The sequence below is a fragment of the Prionailurus bengalensis genome, chromosome A3 (assembly GCF_016509475.1).
Source record: "Prionailurus bengalensis isolate Pbe53 chromosome A3, Fcat_Pben_1.1_paternal_pri, whole genome shotgun sequence".
Taxonomy (NCBI): domain Eukaryota; kingdom Metazoa; phylum Chordata; class Mammalia; order Carnivora; family Felidae; genus Prionailurus; species Prionailurus bengalensis.
Window position 1 is genome coordinate 43,581,645 of NC_057354.1, and position 16,409 is coordinate 43,598,053.

Below are 16,409 nucleotides of genomic sequence, written 5' to 3' on the forward strand. Positions count from 1 at the left end.
ACAGAGGTTGGAAACCGAGACACAGAGGTGAGAGTTGATCATAGGCCATCTGATTCTAAAGCCTGACCTTTATCCATGACTCCATGCAGCCTTTTCACAGGTCTGTAGGACGGGTTCAGATGGTTAATGTCAATTAAGTATGGAGGCGTGCTTGGCACAGGGTCAGGTTCCATATGTCAGCTTCCCTCCCTTCTCTTGCTTTTCACTAGATCTTAATTTCTTTAAGGGAAAGGCATACTTCACATTTTTTCCCCACGAAGACAGTACCTTGCACCTTGGCACATAGAAGTCATTCAGTTACTGAATGAATGAATCAATGAATAACTGATTCAATTGATAACTGCCACCTGTTCCATGTATAAAACTAAGAATGCGCACACTAGGGGAGACATTTTCTAAAGGATGGTTTTTCCTCCAAGATGAATATTTTAGTTGCTTTATTTGCCCAGCTATATCCTCTTTTACTTTGGGGACTGTTCTGTTATCCTAAAACAGACATCTGTCCAGAAAGAGGTCTCATTAGCCCTCAATGTCCACAGAGACTGAGAATGAAGATCTCTCTTTGCATACAATTACCCTTATCCCATTTCTGTGCAATTAGAACGAGACTCCCCAGGACAAATCAAAAGAGAAACTCTTTACACGCTTTTGCTTCAGACTTAAATTTCAATTTATCCTACTGCTACAACAGGGTTTTGATATAACACTTGTTGATCTGGGTTTCTAAATATAAAGACTTCAGGGGTGCCTGGGTGGCTCAGTCAGAGAAGCATCTGACTCTTGATTTTGGCTCAGGTTCGATCTCATAGTTCACAAGATTGAGCCTGGCATCAGGCTCTGCACTGACAGCATGGAACCTGCTTGTGATTCCCTCCTTCCCTTTCTCTCTGCCCCTTCCCAGCACATGTGCTCTCTCTCTCTCTCAAAACAAATAAATAAACATAAAAAAATAAATATAAAGCCTTCAGATCTTTTATTTAAATGCATCCACTAAAAAAATGCATCTAGGGGTGCCTGGGTGGCTCAGTTAGTTAAGTGTCTGACTTTGGCTCAGGTCATGATCTCATGGTCTGTGAGTTCGAGCCCCACGTTGGTCTCTGTGCTGATGGCTCAGAGCCTGGAGCCTGTTTCAGTTCTGTGTCTCCCTCTCTCTCTACCCCTCCCCACCCCATTTGTGTTCTCTCCCTCTCTCTCTCTCTCTCTCTCTCTCTCTCTCTCTCTCTCTCTCTCAAAAATAAACATTAAAGGGGCGCCTGGGTGGCGCAGTCGGTTAAGCGTCCGACTTCAGCCAGGTCACGATCTCGCGGTCCGTGAGTTCGAGCCCCGCGTCAGGCTCTGGGCTGATGGCTCAGAGCCTGGAGCCTGTTTCCGATTCTGTGTCTCCTTCTCTCTCTGCCCCTCCCCCGTTCATGCTCTGTCTCTCTCTGTCCCAAAAATAAATAAACGTTGAAAAAAAAAATTAAAAAAAATAAATAAATAAAATAAACATTAAAAAAATTTTTTAAATGCATCTACAGTTCAAGTGGAATTTTCTCCCATAATATTGCTTTAAAGAAAGAAAAGTTATTTTAACCCATCCATAGTAATGCTGCTAAACAAAGAAAAGACATAAGCTATCAGAATGAATACACATTATTACTTTTATAGCACTTCAATGATATATACCCTCATTGTGACATCCAAACTCTGATATACCTTTCAAATAGAAATCAAATTTTGAAAACAAATTCAATGTTGTAATTGTTCCTGAAACAGTTTTGCTGATGTGAGACCCAGAAACAACTACATCACTGACAGGTAATAAAATCAATTTAAATTATTTTACTATTTATGTAAGAAGTTCAGATAATCTGAGAAGGTACATTTTTTGCTTGACAATTTACTTAAATTTATCAGCAAGATCACTCCAAGAATTCCAAAACACTACTGTCTTCTTTTTTTATGCTTTCTTAATCTCACTATTTTTCTCTCTAGCACCTTGGAAAACTACAAAGTGTGATTTCATGATGAGAGCGTGACATAAAGTCTGAAACCATGCTCAGTCAGAGGAATAAAAGAAAAATAATCGACAAAAGAGTAAAACTGTATCAGACTTGATTTGAGAATAGATGGGTTTTCTTATTCAACTTGCCAGTTCAGTAGTATATTTTTTTAGGGAAAAAAAAAAGCCACATCACATATTATGTAACAGAAACCATCTTTTAAAAAAAAACAAAAACCAAACCAGGGTGCTTGGTTGCTCAGTCAGTTAAGCATCCGACTTTGGCTCAGGTCATGATCTTGCAGTTCGTGGGTTCAAGCCCCGTGTCCGGCTCTGTTGCTGACAACGCAGAACCTGGAGCCCACTTCAAGTTCTGTGTCTCCCTCTCTCTCTCTGCCCCTCCCCTGCTCATGCTCTCACTCTCTCTCTCTCTCTCTCTCTCTCTCAAAAATAAATAAACATTAAAACAATATTTAAAAAAAAACTATGCAGATTTTCCTTTTGGTAATGACAGAATAAGACCATGCCAAATGACTCCCAACCAGAAAACTATCAAATCTTCTCATAATTTCTGAAGGCACTGGAGAATGAACAGAAGCAGATAGACTCTTGTAACAAGTACATACAAGGAGGAGGGGAGTTATACAAAATTAATTTCATTTGAGCCTGGGGCTAAAATACTGCATGTGAAACAGTGGGGAAAGGGCAGAATTCTGACTAGGAGAACCAGAAAACTGAGACTGTGAAGTATTTGGCTACTGAAGAGGTGGGAACTCCCAGAAAGAAAAGAAACAGAGAGGGGATCCCCAAATTCTGTACTCACATCTCTTACTAACCCCTGAAAGATGCAGGCACAGAATACTCAAAGAAGTTCAGCTAAAGACAACATATCTAAACGGAAACCAGAATTTCTGCCCCCTACCTCTAAAAAACCCCCAGTTTTCTTGGTTGTTAGTATGCTAAGGAATTTTAGATTGGATCTTAGCATTACACCTCTTAGTTTGTGGAGCTTCTGAATTCTGTTACTAGCCTCTGATGAGTGCTGGGTTTGTTGTTTGCTCTGCTTTGCTTTGCTTTAGCAGGCAATAATATGTATACCTGGTTTGGGGAATTCATTGCCTGGAATGAATTACAACTAATACCTCTCAAAAGAAAAGAAAATCAATTTAGCCCAACCCTAGGGTAAATCAGGTATTGGAAAAAGAATTTTAAAGCAAATATTCTTCCCATAATGAATAAAAAGTTAGGAAATCTCAGGAGAGAAATAGAAACAATGGAAAGGGAAACAAATGAAAATTCTGGAACAGAAAAACACATTTGAAATAAAATATTTGCTGTATATACTTAATAGCTAAAAGGAGATGGTAAAGGGAAAAGTAAGTGAACTTGAAGAGAGAGCAGTAGAAATTATGTAGTGTAGGGACACCTGGGTGGCTCATTCAGTTAAGTGTCCAACTCTTTGATTCAGCTCAGGTCACGATCTTACGGTTCATGAGTTTGAGTCCTGTGTCGGATTCCATGCCGACAGTGTGGAGCCTGTTTGGGATTCTCTCTCTCCCTCTCTCTCTCTGCCTCTCCCCTGCTTGCACTATCTCTCTCTCAAAAATAAATAAAATAGGGGCGCCTGGGTGGCGCAGTCGGTTAAGCGTCCGACTTCAGCCAGGTCACGATCTCGCGGTCCGTGAGTTCGAGCCCCGTGTCGGGCTCTGGGCTGATGGCTCGGAGCCTGGAGCCTGTTTCCGATTCTGTGTCTCCCTCTCTCTCTGCCCCTCCCCCGTTCATGCTCGGTCTCTCTCTGTCCCAAAAATAAATAAACGTTGAAAAAAAAAATTAAAAAAAAAAATAAATAAATAAAATAAACTTTTTTAAAGAAAGAAATTGGGGCACCTGGGTGGATCAGTCAGTTGAGCATCCGACTTCGGCTCAGGTCATGACCTCATGGTTCGTGAGTTCGAGCCCCACATCGGGCTCTGTGCTGACAGCTCAGAGCCTGGAGCCTGCTTCAGATTCTGTGTCTCCCTCTCTCTCTGCCCCTCCCCTGCTTGTGCACTGTCTCTCTCTCAAAAATAAATAAACATTTAAAAAAAAGAAAGAAAGAAATTATAGGGGCAACTGAGTGGCTTAGTTGGTTGAGCATCTGACTTCGGCTCAGGTCATGATAATTGTGGTTCGTAAGTTCGAGCCCTGCATCGGGCTCTCTGCTATCAGTCCATCAGTGCAGAGCCTGCTCTGGACCCTCTGTCACCCTCTCTCTGCCCCTCCCCCACTTGCACTCTCCCAAAAATAAATAAATATTTTTTTAAAAAAAGAAATACATTTGGTTCATCTGGGTGGCTCAGTTGGTTAAAAGTCTGACTTTGGCTCAGGTCATGATATCGCAGTTTGTGGATTTGCGCCCCAGGTTGGGCTCTGTGCTGACAGTTCAGACCCTGGAGCCTGCTTCAGATTCTGTGTCTCCCTCTCTCTCTGCCCCTTCCCAGCTCACACTCTCTCTCTCTCAAAAAATAAACATTAAAAAGCTAAAAAAAAAAAAAAAAAGAAATTATACAATGTAAAGAAGAGAAAAAACGATTTTTAGGACCAAACTTCAGTATTTCAAGGACATCTCAAATGAAAGTTACTAGACGGGGTTACAATAGCTTCCATTCATGCCACCACAGCAAGAATCAAGAACTCTGAAAGTTGAGGCAATTACTTCTTTGGATATATAACAACATAGTAAAGCATGTCAGAAAGTGCAAAAAAGGAGGCATTCAACAGAGCAAAAACAAGCAACAGGCTAGTTGTCCTAACAGGAGCTCAGTCCCAGGAATTAGAGCAGTCTCAGGCAGACAGACATCCAAACGTGGGTTTTGATGGAGTCTTATTTACAATTTAGTCAAAGGCAAGCTCAAAAAAACTGAGGTTCACGTTTCCCCATCACTGTAGTTGGCTCTTGAAACAACAAAGTGAACCTCTGGTTACTTCTCACATGTAGGCTGCACAAGAACCCAGTGGCAGTGATTCTGATCCTAGGCTGACATCTCCGGGCCTGAGATCTGAGCTCCTCGGGCAGGACAGCCTGGAAGTGCTCCTGTACCAGCATCTCCACAATCTGCTCTTTGTCTGAATATCAGGTCTCAGCCACTGTCCAGAAAGTTTCTGGAGATGTCAGAGGACATCCCTGGGTCCAGCTGCATCCTCATAGTGGAATTTCCTGAACGTCTGCCAGGAGGCTGCAGCGTTGGGAGGATTCCTTTGGGACATGGTCTCATGGTCTTCGACAGAGTCTTCATAGAGGCTCTCTGATGGAACCTGGACCTGGGGAGCTGATATTAGGACAACTTCTGACTCCTCGGTCATCATCTCATTTGATGGTGACCTTCTTTTATCATTCTGGACTGATTTGTTTGAGTCTCTAGGTACCCTTCAGTCTCCTTTCTGGGACTCTGGAAAGGGATGTCTCAGACTCCTGTACAGGTACCACAACAGAGGGCAGGGCGGGGTGGGGCGGAGCTGCCTGGTGACCAGACTGGAAGCCTGAAACCCACTCTAAGAAAAGGAAACCAACTACCTGGCACAGAGCTTTGTAGCCCACCACTGGAACCAGACAAGAGATTTTTTTCTAATGAACAAAACCTCAGGGACCTTAAATTATATCAAACAATTCAACAGATGAATATATGGCATCCAAGAAGGAGAGCAGAAGGGGAGAGGAGGAGCTAGGAGAGAACTATGGGAGAATTCCTTCCCTGGAGCCTCACAGGGAGAACAGCACTGCCAACAACACTTGGATTTGGGACCTCTGGCCTCTAAAGCTGTGAGACAATAAATCTCTGTTGTTCTAAGCCACTCAGTTTGTGGTACTTTGTTCTGGAACCGATAATACACTCCCATTCAATGCTAACTATGTCCAAAAGAGTGTGTTGTCTATCATTTGGGGGTACATTATTCTAGAAACATCAATTAAGTCAAAGTGAATGGTTGCACCGACCCTAATCGCCTTTGCTGACCTTTGTCTAGCTGTTCTAGCAAATGCTGAGAAAGGGGCATTAAAACCCCCAGCTATAATTCTGAAATTGTTTGCTTCTCTCTTTAATTCTGCCAATTTTTGTATCATGTATTTTGGTAGGCTCATAAACGTTTTTGATTGTTATGTCTTCCTGATGAATTTAACTTTTATTGTTACAAAATAACAATCTCACTATATACATATATATCTTTTATCTCTCATAATATATTTTTCCTTGAAACTTATTTTCTCCTATATTGATAGAGCCACTCCAGCCCTCTTGTATACATTGTTTACATGGAATTTTTTACTGTATATTTACTTTTAGTCTACATAGTTAGGTCTTGTCTGTGGCTTGCATAGAGTTGTTTTTTCTTTTTTTCTTTTGGCGCGGGGTTTGAACTCATGACCCTGAGATTAAGACCTGATCTGAGATCAACAGATGCTTAACCAACTGAGCCACACAGGAGTCCCTGTTTTTTCTTTTTATAGAAATCCATGGTGACAATCACTACCTTCCAATGAAATGTTTGGTCCACAAAATTTAATGTAATTATTGATGTTTTGGTTTTGACTTACCATTTCATTATTTGATTTGTATTTTTCCTATTTGTTTTGTTTTCTTTGTTCCTACTTTCCTGTTCTTTTTTTTGGGGGGGGGGTAATTTGAATACTTTTTAGAATTATATTTGAATTTTCCCATTAGCTTTTTCTCTGTATTTCTTGGCATTCTTTTTGAGTAGTTGCCCTAGTGATTAAAACATAGATTTTTTTCAAGTGTATTTATTTTTGAGAGAGTGCAAGCAGGGGAGGGGCAGAGAGAGAGAGAGAATATCAAGCAGGCTCCACACTGTCAGCCCAGAGCCCAATGTGGGTTTCGAACTCATGAACCGTGAGATCGTGATCTGAGCCAAAATCAAGAGTTGGACGCTTAACCAACTGAGTCACCCAGGAACCCATAAAATATAGATTTTTACCTTTTTACAGTCTAATTAATTATTACTGTACCTCATCAGATAAAATACAGAAATCTTACAACCATTGGTTCATATCCCTCTCCCTCCATCCTATATGTTAGAGTTCTATGTATTTTTACATCTATATATATTACAGACCCTATGAGAATCATCACACGTCTGTCCAATTTCCAAAGGAATCTCTCTGAGATGAGAACAAACCCCCAAACACTCAAAAATATATACAATGGCCCCAAGGAAGCAAGTTTTTTCTTCTAAGTTGGCTAGTAAATGCCAGCTCCTTTTTGGTATCTATCGTTAGGCTAGGGCAACAGTCACCTGGAAGTCATTTTTAAAGCCTCCTCTTCACCAGAAACATCTTATAAACAACCAATCACCTAAATGGAACCATTCACTGTATTTAAGTTGTCCATACTCCTGTTCCTTCACTTTGAATACTCAAAATAGGCTGCTAGAAAATCCAGAAATGGGTACCCACCAGGCTTTCAATTTCAAAAAATAGCATGGCACGGCCAAAAAAGACATACTTCTGACTTTGAAAGAATTATAAGTGGTCCACTTTCCCACTGGCTACTGCCAGCCTTCCATGCAAAGTTACTAAGTGAAGTTGTAAGAAATTGCTGATTTTATTGACTCCCCGCTGAAGTTAAGACTTTGAAAACAACTTTGTTTTGGTGAATATAGAAAGTCCTCTCCACATTGAGAAATGTTGCTTTCAGTGTCTTTCTCCACTCTGCCACTTCTTCCCTCCTCTGCAGGTTGCATTTCTTCATTCTTATTAACGCTAGACATTTAGCAGACACTAAGTATAGGACTGACACATGCAGTCAACCCACCTCCTGTGATGACAGCAGGGCCCCCTCACAGGTGACACAGTATTTCAGGTGAGCTGGATTCCCTGTGCCACAGGTGCGGCAGATTATTTTCTCCTTAAAAAGAAAGAATAAGAAAAACATGTTCCTCTGAGCAAACAACCATGCAAAGAAATCCTTGAGCAGTCTTTTCAGTCAATCAGCCATCTATTGACCTTTTTTTTTTTTTTTTTTAACACTCAGGATTTGTTTAGGAATTATTACAACATAAACAGTGTCAGAAATTTGAAAATAATTAAAAAAAATTTTTTATGTTTATTTATTTTTGACAGAGAGAGAGAGACAGAGCATGAGCAGGGGAGGGGCAGAGAGAGAGGGAGACACAGCTTGGCTCCAGGCCCCGAGCTGTCAGCACAGAGCCCAATGCAGGGCTCGAACTCACAGACCACGAGATCATGACCTGAGCCGAAGTCGGACACTCAACCAACTGAGCCACCCAGGCGCCCCCCCAAAAATAATTTTAAAAGAAACAAAACCCAAATTGAAGAAACAAACTGAAAATGAGTGTTCATTTGACCTTAAAATGCAAAATTTTCCACTGATTATGTGTCAGTTTTTTGAGTTTTTTTCACCCCCAGTGTGGAAAACATGATTGTTGGCTTTCTGTCTCATGGCTTGAACAATAAACAGAAAAGTCCAAGACTAGCAAAAGCTGATATATGCGTTTACAAGCAATTTAACTCTTGGGGCACCTGGATGGCTCAGTCAGTTAAGCGTCGGACTCTTGATTTCAGCTCAGGTCATGATCTCACAGTTTGTGGGTTCAAGCCCTGCATTGAGCTCCACACTGACAGCACAGGGTCTGCTTGGGATACTCTCTCCTTCTCTCTGTCCCTCCCATGTTCTGTCTCTTTCTCTCTCTCAAAAATAAACAAACTTGAAAAAAAATTATAAGTAATCTAGCTCTTGGACTGGGGTTTACCCCATGGGGCTTCATGTTAATGAATTTAGGTTTGCTCTGTACTTTCTCACTCAGAAATGGAAAAATGAAAAGACTATCTTAGAAAATAAATGGTAATGGGGCACCTGGGTGGCTCAGTCGGGTTAGTTTCTGACTTTGACTCAGGTCATGATCTCACAGTTCAAGCCCTGCATCGGGCTCTGTGCTGACAGCTCAGAGCCTGGAGCTTGCTTCGGATGCTGTGTCTCCCTCTCTCTCTGCCACTCCTCCGCTCGTGCTCTGTCTCTCAAAAATGAATAAATGTTAAAAAGTTTTTTTAAAAAAGAAAAAAGAAAATAAATGGTAAGTGCAACTTTCCAAGTCAGGAAACTGAGGATAGGTTGCAATGCAGAAAATGGAAGGGATGGAGGGACAGAGGGAGAGAGAGAGGAAGGGAGGGAGGGAGGGAGAGAGGGGAGGAAAGAGAAAGAAGGAAGGAAGGAAGGAAGGAAGGAAGGAAGGAAGGAAGGAAGGATAAAGAAAGAAGGAGGGGGGAACAAAGAAAGGAGGAAAGAAAGAAAGGAAAAGAAAAGAAAAGAAAGACTAAAATAGTCTAACTAGAGTTCAGCTATCAGAGGTTTGCTAACAGCTGTTCAGCCACTGGACCATTCTGCACTATCAGGATACTACTCCCTTCAATTATCAATGCCCAGTGTCACACAAATGTTCCTTTCTACTCCAGTGTCTACATTTCCCAGGTGTCCTGAAACTGACACCATGTGTTCTGAAGCTCGACAGGCAAAGAAGACCATTAAGAGAAAGAAAATCCAACTCCCAAGGTTTTAGTTCCAATGCCACTAGGAAGGCTCTGAAGTCCCTGACCTTTGCAAGCCTGGTTAATTCCACTCTAGTAGAAGATTCCAAGTTCTTGCAACTCAAAGAACTCCTAATGTGCAAATGGCCGGCTGACTGCTATTCAAAATGGCAGAGGATCACAGACTTGCTCTCAATGGATCCTGACATTCCCTGGTTCCAGCATTTTTCAAAGTTGCTTAAAGTCTCTGTAGCATGATCTACAACTGCCAGAGCTTTTCTGTGAGATTTAAGGCTGTGATCTTCCTGAACATGTTGCCTCAGAAAAGATCTGGTGACACTTGTTGCTGAGAAGTGAATCAAATTTCTTGTCCCTGTGTTAAAAAAAATACTAAGATCAAACAAAAATAACATAGCTGTTTGCTGCAGGAATTATTCTGGAAAGAGTGTAAACCAGTAAAACTGCTTACTTATTAAGTCCAACAGCTTACCTCAAGACCCTCACCTTGCAGGACCCACAATCCAAAATTAGTATATCCTCACATTGTTAACATTTGTTTGTGTGCATTCACGTGTACACATGTGCATGTGACCTGATAACACCAGAATCTACTCTCTTAGCAAATTTCTACTATACAGAGATGGATATGTTAATTGGCTTGACTGGAGTAATTATTTCACTACGTACGTGTATATTAAAACATCATCACCTTAAGTATATTAAAGTTTTATTTAAACAAACTATTTTTAGGGGCACCTGGGTGGCTCAGTTGGTTGAGCGTCCAACTGCAGCTCAGGTCATGATCTCACAGCTCGTGAGTTCAAGCCCCGTGTTGGGCTCTGTGCTGAGAGCTCAGAGCCTGGAGTCTGCTTCAGATTCTGTGTCTCCCTCTCTCTCTGCCCCTAACCCACTCATATTCTGTCTCTGTCTCTCTCAAAAATAAATAAACATTTAAAAAAATTTCTTTAAATAAACTAAATTTAAAACTAGCATGTCATAACTTTGCCCAATCCAAACTAACTCTGCCCTATCCCAACCCTGCCTTGCAAAACTCCCTTAAATTTTTTTTTTAATTGTAGTTTTATTTATTTGAGGGAGAGTGTGTGCACAGGGGAGAGGCAGAGAGAGAGAGAGAGAGAGAGAGAGAATACCCAGCAATCACCCAGGTGCATCACTAAAATCCTATAAATACCTTCCCCTGCCTTCTCCCTTCAGACACACTACCAAGAAAAAGCACCAGTCTACCTTACTGTTATCAGGTCCAATAAACATAGCCTTCTTGGTCAACAGGTGTTTCTAATGGTTTTGGTGGCGGCTTTTTAACACCATGTCATGGCTCACTTCCTTGAAGAACAGTGACCATAACCCACAGATAGAAATAATTTTACATCATAATCACTAACTCATAGATGTCGATGGGGATGACGGGATTGAGGCCACCATCACACTACCTTAAAGAAGATGCTACACATCTATGATGAGGCCTTTTTTTTAAAAGTCAATACTTCATTGGCCACCTCATCCACAGCATTTGCAGTATGTCTAGGTGAATGGTTCTAAGCAATTTGGTGGACCCAGTCAGTTACTGGGGTAAAATTTTTCCTTGCGAAGTAGCTGGAAGATAAAAACAAATTTCTGATCTAGATGAAAGGCTTTGACAAAATGAAGTGAGGAAGCATGTAGTAGGTCATTGCAAACTTCAGCTCAAAGTGGATCTTGTAACAGATGCCAAGCTAAAGTTCTGCTTGATGCAGAGCTGTGGTCACACTAGCTTCAGCCCCAAATCATTGTGTCAGAGGTGGGGGTCCCATAAGGAGGTAACTGCCCCAGTCATGTGAATCATCAGAACTTTTTCAGTAATAACTTCAAGAGGATCCCTGCCCTAGGCCTCTCAGATTTTGGGAACCCAATATGCCTGGAGACCTGGAGGTATGCTATATATTGCTAGTTGGAGTCCCAAGAAAAGTGATGATCTCTTGGTAAAGGAAAGCTCATGTATTCTGGTGAAATACGAGATGCTCAAGTTAATTTTTAACTTTAGAGAATGGCCAGTGGGATACATTTGTTTAAAAAGCAAAACAAGGGGTGCCTGGGTGGCTCAGTCGAGCATTTTACTCCTGATTTCAGCTCGGGTCACGATCCCAGGGTCATGAGATTGAGCCCCATACCAGGCCACTGCACTGAGCGTGGAGCCTGCTTAAGATTCTCCCTCTCCCTCTCCCTCCCTCCCTCCCTCTCTCTCTCTCTCTCTCTCTCTGCCCCTCCCCACCTCTAAAATAATAAATAAATAAAAACCAAAAACAAATCCAAATCCAAATGTGTGAATATATATGCATGTTTCTGTGCATTCTAAAAAATACATAGAAGGGTATTTATTATCATCAGTTATTTCGGGAGGGTAGAAATACAGGTAGGTGGGGAAATTATGCACTTCTTTGTATATCTTGGGACTATTTCACTTGTTACAAAAAATTAGAGAATTTTTAAAAGTGTAAAATCCTCTCTTATTCTGAAATATAGGCACCTGTGCCAGAGAGTAAATGGAGAAACTTCTGCTACTATAGCTTCTAATCTTGGCAGTAAAAAAAAAAAAAAAAAAATATATATATATATATATATATGTACATATATATATACACGTGTATATATATATACACGTGTATATATATATATATACGTGTATATATATATGTATATGTGTATATATATATATATATATATGTATATATATATATATATATATATATAAAATAGAACTAAATCCCTCAGCATTGACAAGTCCTTTAAATCAACAGAAGATCGGTCCGTAGCAGCAGACTGTGGGCAGGAAGAGGACGGGTGGTGCTTCGTGCACTACGTGGAGTGAGATGGAGAACAACACAAAAATAACAGTCCCTGCTGGTGCCTTGGGGAAGGTAAGGCTGTTGGCTTCTGTCAACAACAGGAATTCCCACTAACCTTGGAGGTGCCTCTCTGGGTGAAAATGTTATCTAAAAATCCACTGCCCTTGTAACACTTGGGAAAGCCTCTGGGATGCAGGTTCTCAGCCCAGGGTTTCCAAACGGGTATCCTGTGAGTAGAGGCAGCAATACTGATTGGCCATAAAAATCAGGAATTTTCCTTTAAGATCAGATGTTACGGTGATAAAAGTCTCTCTAGAAAATCAAGCCTGATTAAATCCTGTCCCTGCTTTCAACCCTTCAGGGTGCACTGGGAGAAATCTGAGCTGCTAAGTATGGTAGAGAAGGCGCCATCTTGCACAGCCCACAGCACCCCCAGCATTTCTGCAGCTCAACAAAACCAAACTGTTTACAGAGTTTTGAAGCACACCCTGCAGTTCCCAGTCTCTGGACATCTTCCTAGAATGCCCTCTACCCTACCCCACCCCACCGCCAACACACACAGGCATATACACACAAGCCACTTTTCTTTGTCCCATCCCTTCCCCATCTGGCAAACGCTTGTGCCTCCCACGATATCCCTCGGATGACACCCCCTTTTAAAAGCTATCCCTGGCCCCAGCCCCTGGTAAGAGTGAGTGAATTATCTCTCTGTGCCCCCACCCACCCACCACGACTGCCACCTCCACCACTGCAAGTGTGTGCAGGCACAGGGGCAGTGGGTCCAGGGATCAGAGCCCAGGGAATGTTGGGTGCAGAGGACCAGAGAGTGGTCCAGGAAGCAGCACGCTGGGGAAAAGTCACATCGAAGGTGTCTTTGAAAAATCCCTTCAGTGCATGAGGGTTCATACTGGAGGTGCAAGGCAGAACTCAGAGAAACAGCTGAAGGAAGTTTCATGGCTGCACCATGGTGAGGGATGCCAGCAGCCTCAGACTAGGCCTGAATGCCTGTGACCCTGGAGACTACTCCTTCCTCAGACCCCTTCCCTCAATCTTCACTATTCAAGGGACCCTAAAGTGAGTATCCACTGACTATAATACCTCAGGCTCTTACCACTCCCCGCTCCATCCATCCAACAAAAAAATTAGTAAATTTTCATCTACCTGACCTTGGCCCAGCCAGTTCTTCCACACCTCATTTCTGAAGGCTTGCACTGCTTGGAATACTTAAAAACCTTTCAGAGCCTAAATGTCCATCAACTGACGAATGGATAAAGAAATTGCGCTTTATATACACAATGGAATACTATGTGGCAAGGAGAAAGAATGAAATATGGCTTTTTGTAGCAACGTGGATGGAACTGGAGAGTGTTATGCTAAGTGAAATAAGTCATACAGAGAAGGACAGATTCCATATGTTTTCACTCCTATGTGGATCCTGAGAAACTTAACAGAAGACCATGGGGGAAGGGAAGAAGACAAACAAAATGGTTAGAGAGGGAGGGAGCCAAAACATAAGAGACTCCTAAAAACTGGGAACAAACTGAGGATTTATGGGGGGTGGGAGGGAGGGGTGGGTGGGTGATGGGTATTGAGGGTACCTGTTGGGATGAGCACTGGATGTTGTATGGAAACCAATTTGACAATAAATTTCATAAAAAAAAAAAAGTCCTAAAAAAAAAACCAAAAAACAAAACTTAGCAGAGAAAATGAGAGAAATCTTGAGAGTGCAGGCAGGCATGTCCAATTCAAGAATGTCTAGGAGAGGAAAGAGGATCATTTGGGGAGTAAATAGCTGAATGGTTAGAAAAAGTAAAAAAGATTTGGTTATCTCAGTCAAGAATCCTTAAGCAGAGCGGCAAATAGAGATTCAGAATTTCCTCAGTATCCAAAGTCCCCTTATTATAAAATTTTTACAAAACTTTAATAAATACGTTTAAACTTTTATCTCATATTAGTGGCATAAAAATAAATATTAAGTATATTCAGAATGTATTAATAAACAACTTCTTATCAAATTAAAAAAAAACTTTCAGAGTGAAGGGGAGCTTAGAGGTAGAAGAAAAAGTGGATTTGCCTTTTCTCCATTTGCCCAAATGAAAATCCACAAAGTGACTTAGGAGTGTTACTATTCCAACTGACGTTAAATCTATGCATTTTCTTATTACTAAAAATGCTTGCTTTTTTATGCCTCAAATTCTCTTTGTTAAATCTATTTTATTCTATAGTAACATTTACTTGAGATTAAAGAGAAGGTGAATGGGACTATACATTGAAAAATGGAGAAAAGATACAGTTGTGTGCTTAGTGATTCTACCAAAAATATTTTCATGGTATGACGTTGTCTAGCAAAGTTTTCTGAATATATATGATGATGATATTTAACTTTTTTTTTGACTCTTGTTTTTCATCCATATGACTATAATTATTATTTTCTGTATAACAGGGACCCATAAACAAATAAAGCGAATAAAAGCATAAAGCAATTTTAAGGACATGAGTAAAAGTTCTTAATTGCAATGTTCAAGTTTAAATACATAAAGTAAAAGACTGTCTAAGTTGGGGCGCCTGGGTGGCTCAGTCGGTTAAACAACCGGCTCTTGATTTCGGCTCAAGGTCATGATCTCATGGTTTGTGAATTCGGGCCCTGCATCGGGCTCCACAGTGTGGACAGTGTGGAGTCTGCCTGAGATTCTCTCTCTCTCTGCCCCTCCCCCCACCTCAAAATCAATAGATAAACTTAAAAAAAATAAACTCTTAAAAAATTGTCTAAGTTAGCTGTATGCATTTTGGCCTTCAAATCCATGTTCAGGGAACACATTTCCTCGTATCTCTCTTACATTATAGATCCTATTGGCAGGTCAAACTGTTGGGCAGCATGCGTTCCCAACCATTAGAATGGATTTTGTTCACAGATATTAGTTTGTCAATTGTTCACCAACTCCACCAGCTAAAGACATTTAACTGCTTATATCACTTTCCATATATTTTATTCATGCTTTTACAGAATCACGTTTCATTACCTTCAAGCGGAGGCTGGCCTGTGGCTGCAGCTGTAGAGTAAGAGAGGCCTCACACACCACACAGATGGGAGTGTTCATGGGCACCATGTTTCCACACTCTGCACATAAGCCCATCTGCACAAAGAAAGAGGTTTGTCTTGGAATGCAAAAACCGAAGGTATAAGTAGATCTTAGAATATAAGATTTGATTTGCTTTTGTAAAAAATGTTTTAAAATAATTACCTTTAATCTAATTTTGTTTCTTTTGTGAGTAAAAAATGTTTATTGTGGAAAACAGGCGTGTGAAAAACAGAAAAGAAAAAATATCTTTGGGACACCTGGGTGGCTCAGTCGGACAAGTGTGTGACTCTTGATCTCGGCTCAGGTCATGATCTTGCAGTTTGTGAGTTCGAGCCCCATGTCAGGCTCTGTGATGACAGTGCAGAGCCTACTCGGGATTCTGTGTCCCTCCCTCACTCATGTGAGTGCACTCTTTTGTCTCTCAAAATAAACAAACTTAAAAACAATTTTTTTTTAAAGGAAAAAATATCTCTTTTTTTCAAGTCTATTTTGAGAGAGAGTGTGTGTGAGCAGGGGAGAACAGAGAGAGAGAAAGAGAGAATCCCAACCAGTGTGGACCCTGATGCAGGGCTCGAATCCATGGACCATGAGATCATGACCTGAACTGAAATTAACAGTCAGATGCTTAACCAACTGAGACACCCAGACACTCCAAAAATATCTTGTAAGCACAGTGGAGTAAGGAAGCCCACAAATCCTCTCTCCAAAAAGCAATTATAAAGTTGGATAAAACTGGGGAGCCTAGAGGTTCAGTCAGTTAAGCATTCGACTTCAGTTCAGGTCATGATCTCGGGGTTCGAGAGTTCGAGCCCATATCAGGCTCAATATTGATGGTGTGGATCCTGCTTGGGATTATTGTTCTCTTGTGTTTCCCTGCCCCTCCCCTGCTTGTGCTTTCTCTCTCTCTCTCTCAATATAAATAAATAAAAACTTAGAAAAAAAAAGTTGGATAAAACTGCCATTTTGGATAC

At 41.1% G+C, this 16,409-nt stretch overlaps 1 protein-coding gene across 2 annotated transcripts in view; it reads right to left on the reverse strand.

Annotated features, from left to right (window-relative positions):
- Window positions 1–16,409, reverse strand: part of DZANK1 (double zinc ribbon and ankyrin repeat domains 1) — a 72,596-nt gene that overhangs the window by 22,310 nt on the left and 33,877 nt on the right. For both annotated transcript variants that reach the window (XM_043602964.1, XM_043602963.1), the window contains exons 10-11: window positions 15,379–15,492; window positions 7,786–7,878 (exon numbers count right to left, since the gene is read on the reverse strand). In XM_043602964.1, coding sequence (XP_043458899.1) covers window positions 7,786–7,878; window positions 15,379–15,492 — 207 coding nt within the window. The remainder of the gene's footprint in view (window positions 1–7,785; window positions 7,879–15,378; window positions 15,493–16,409) is intronic.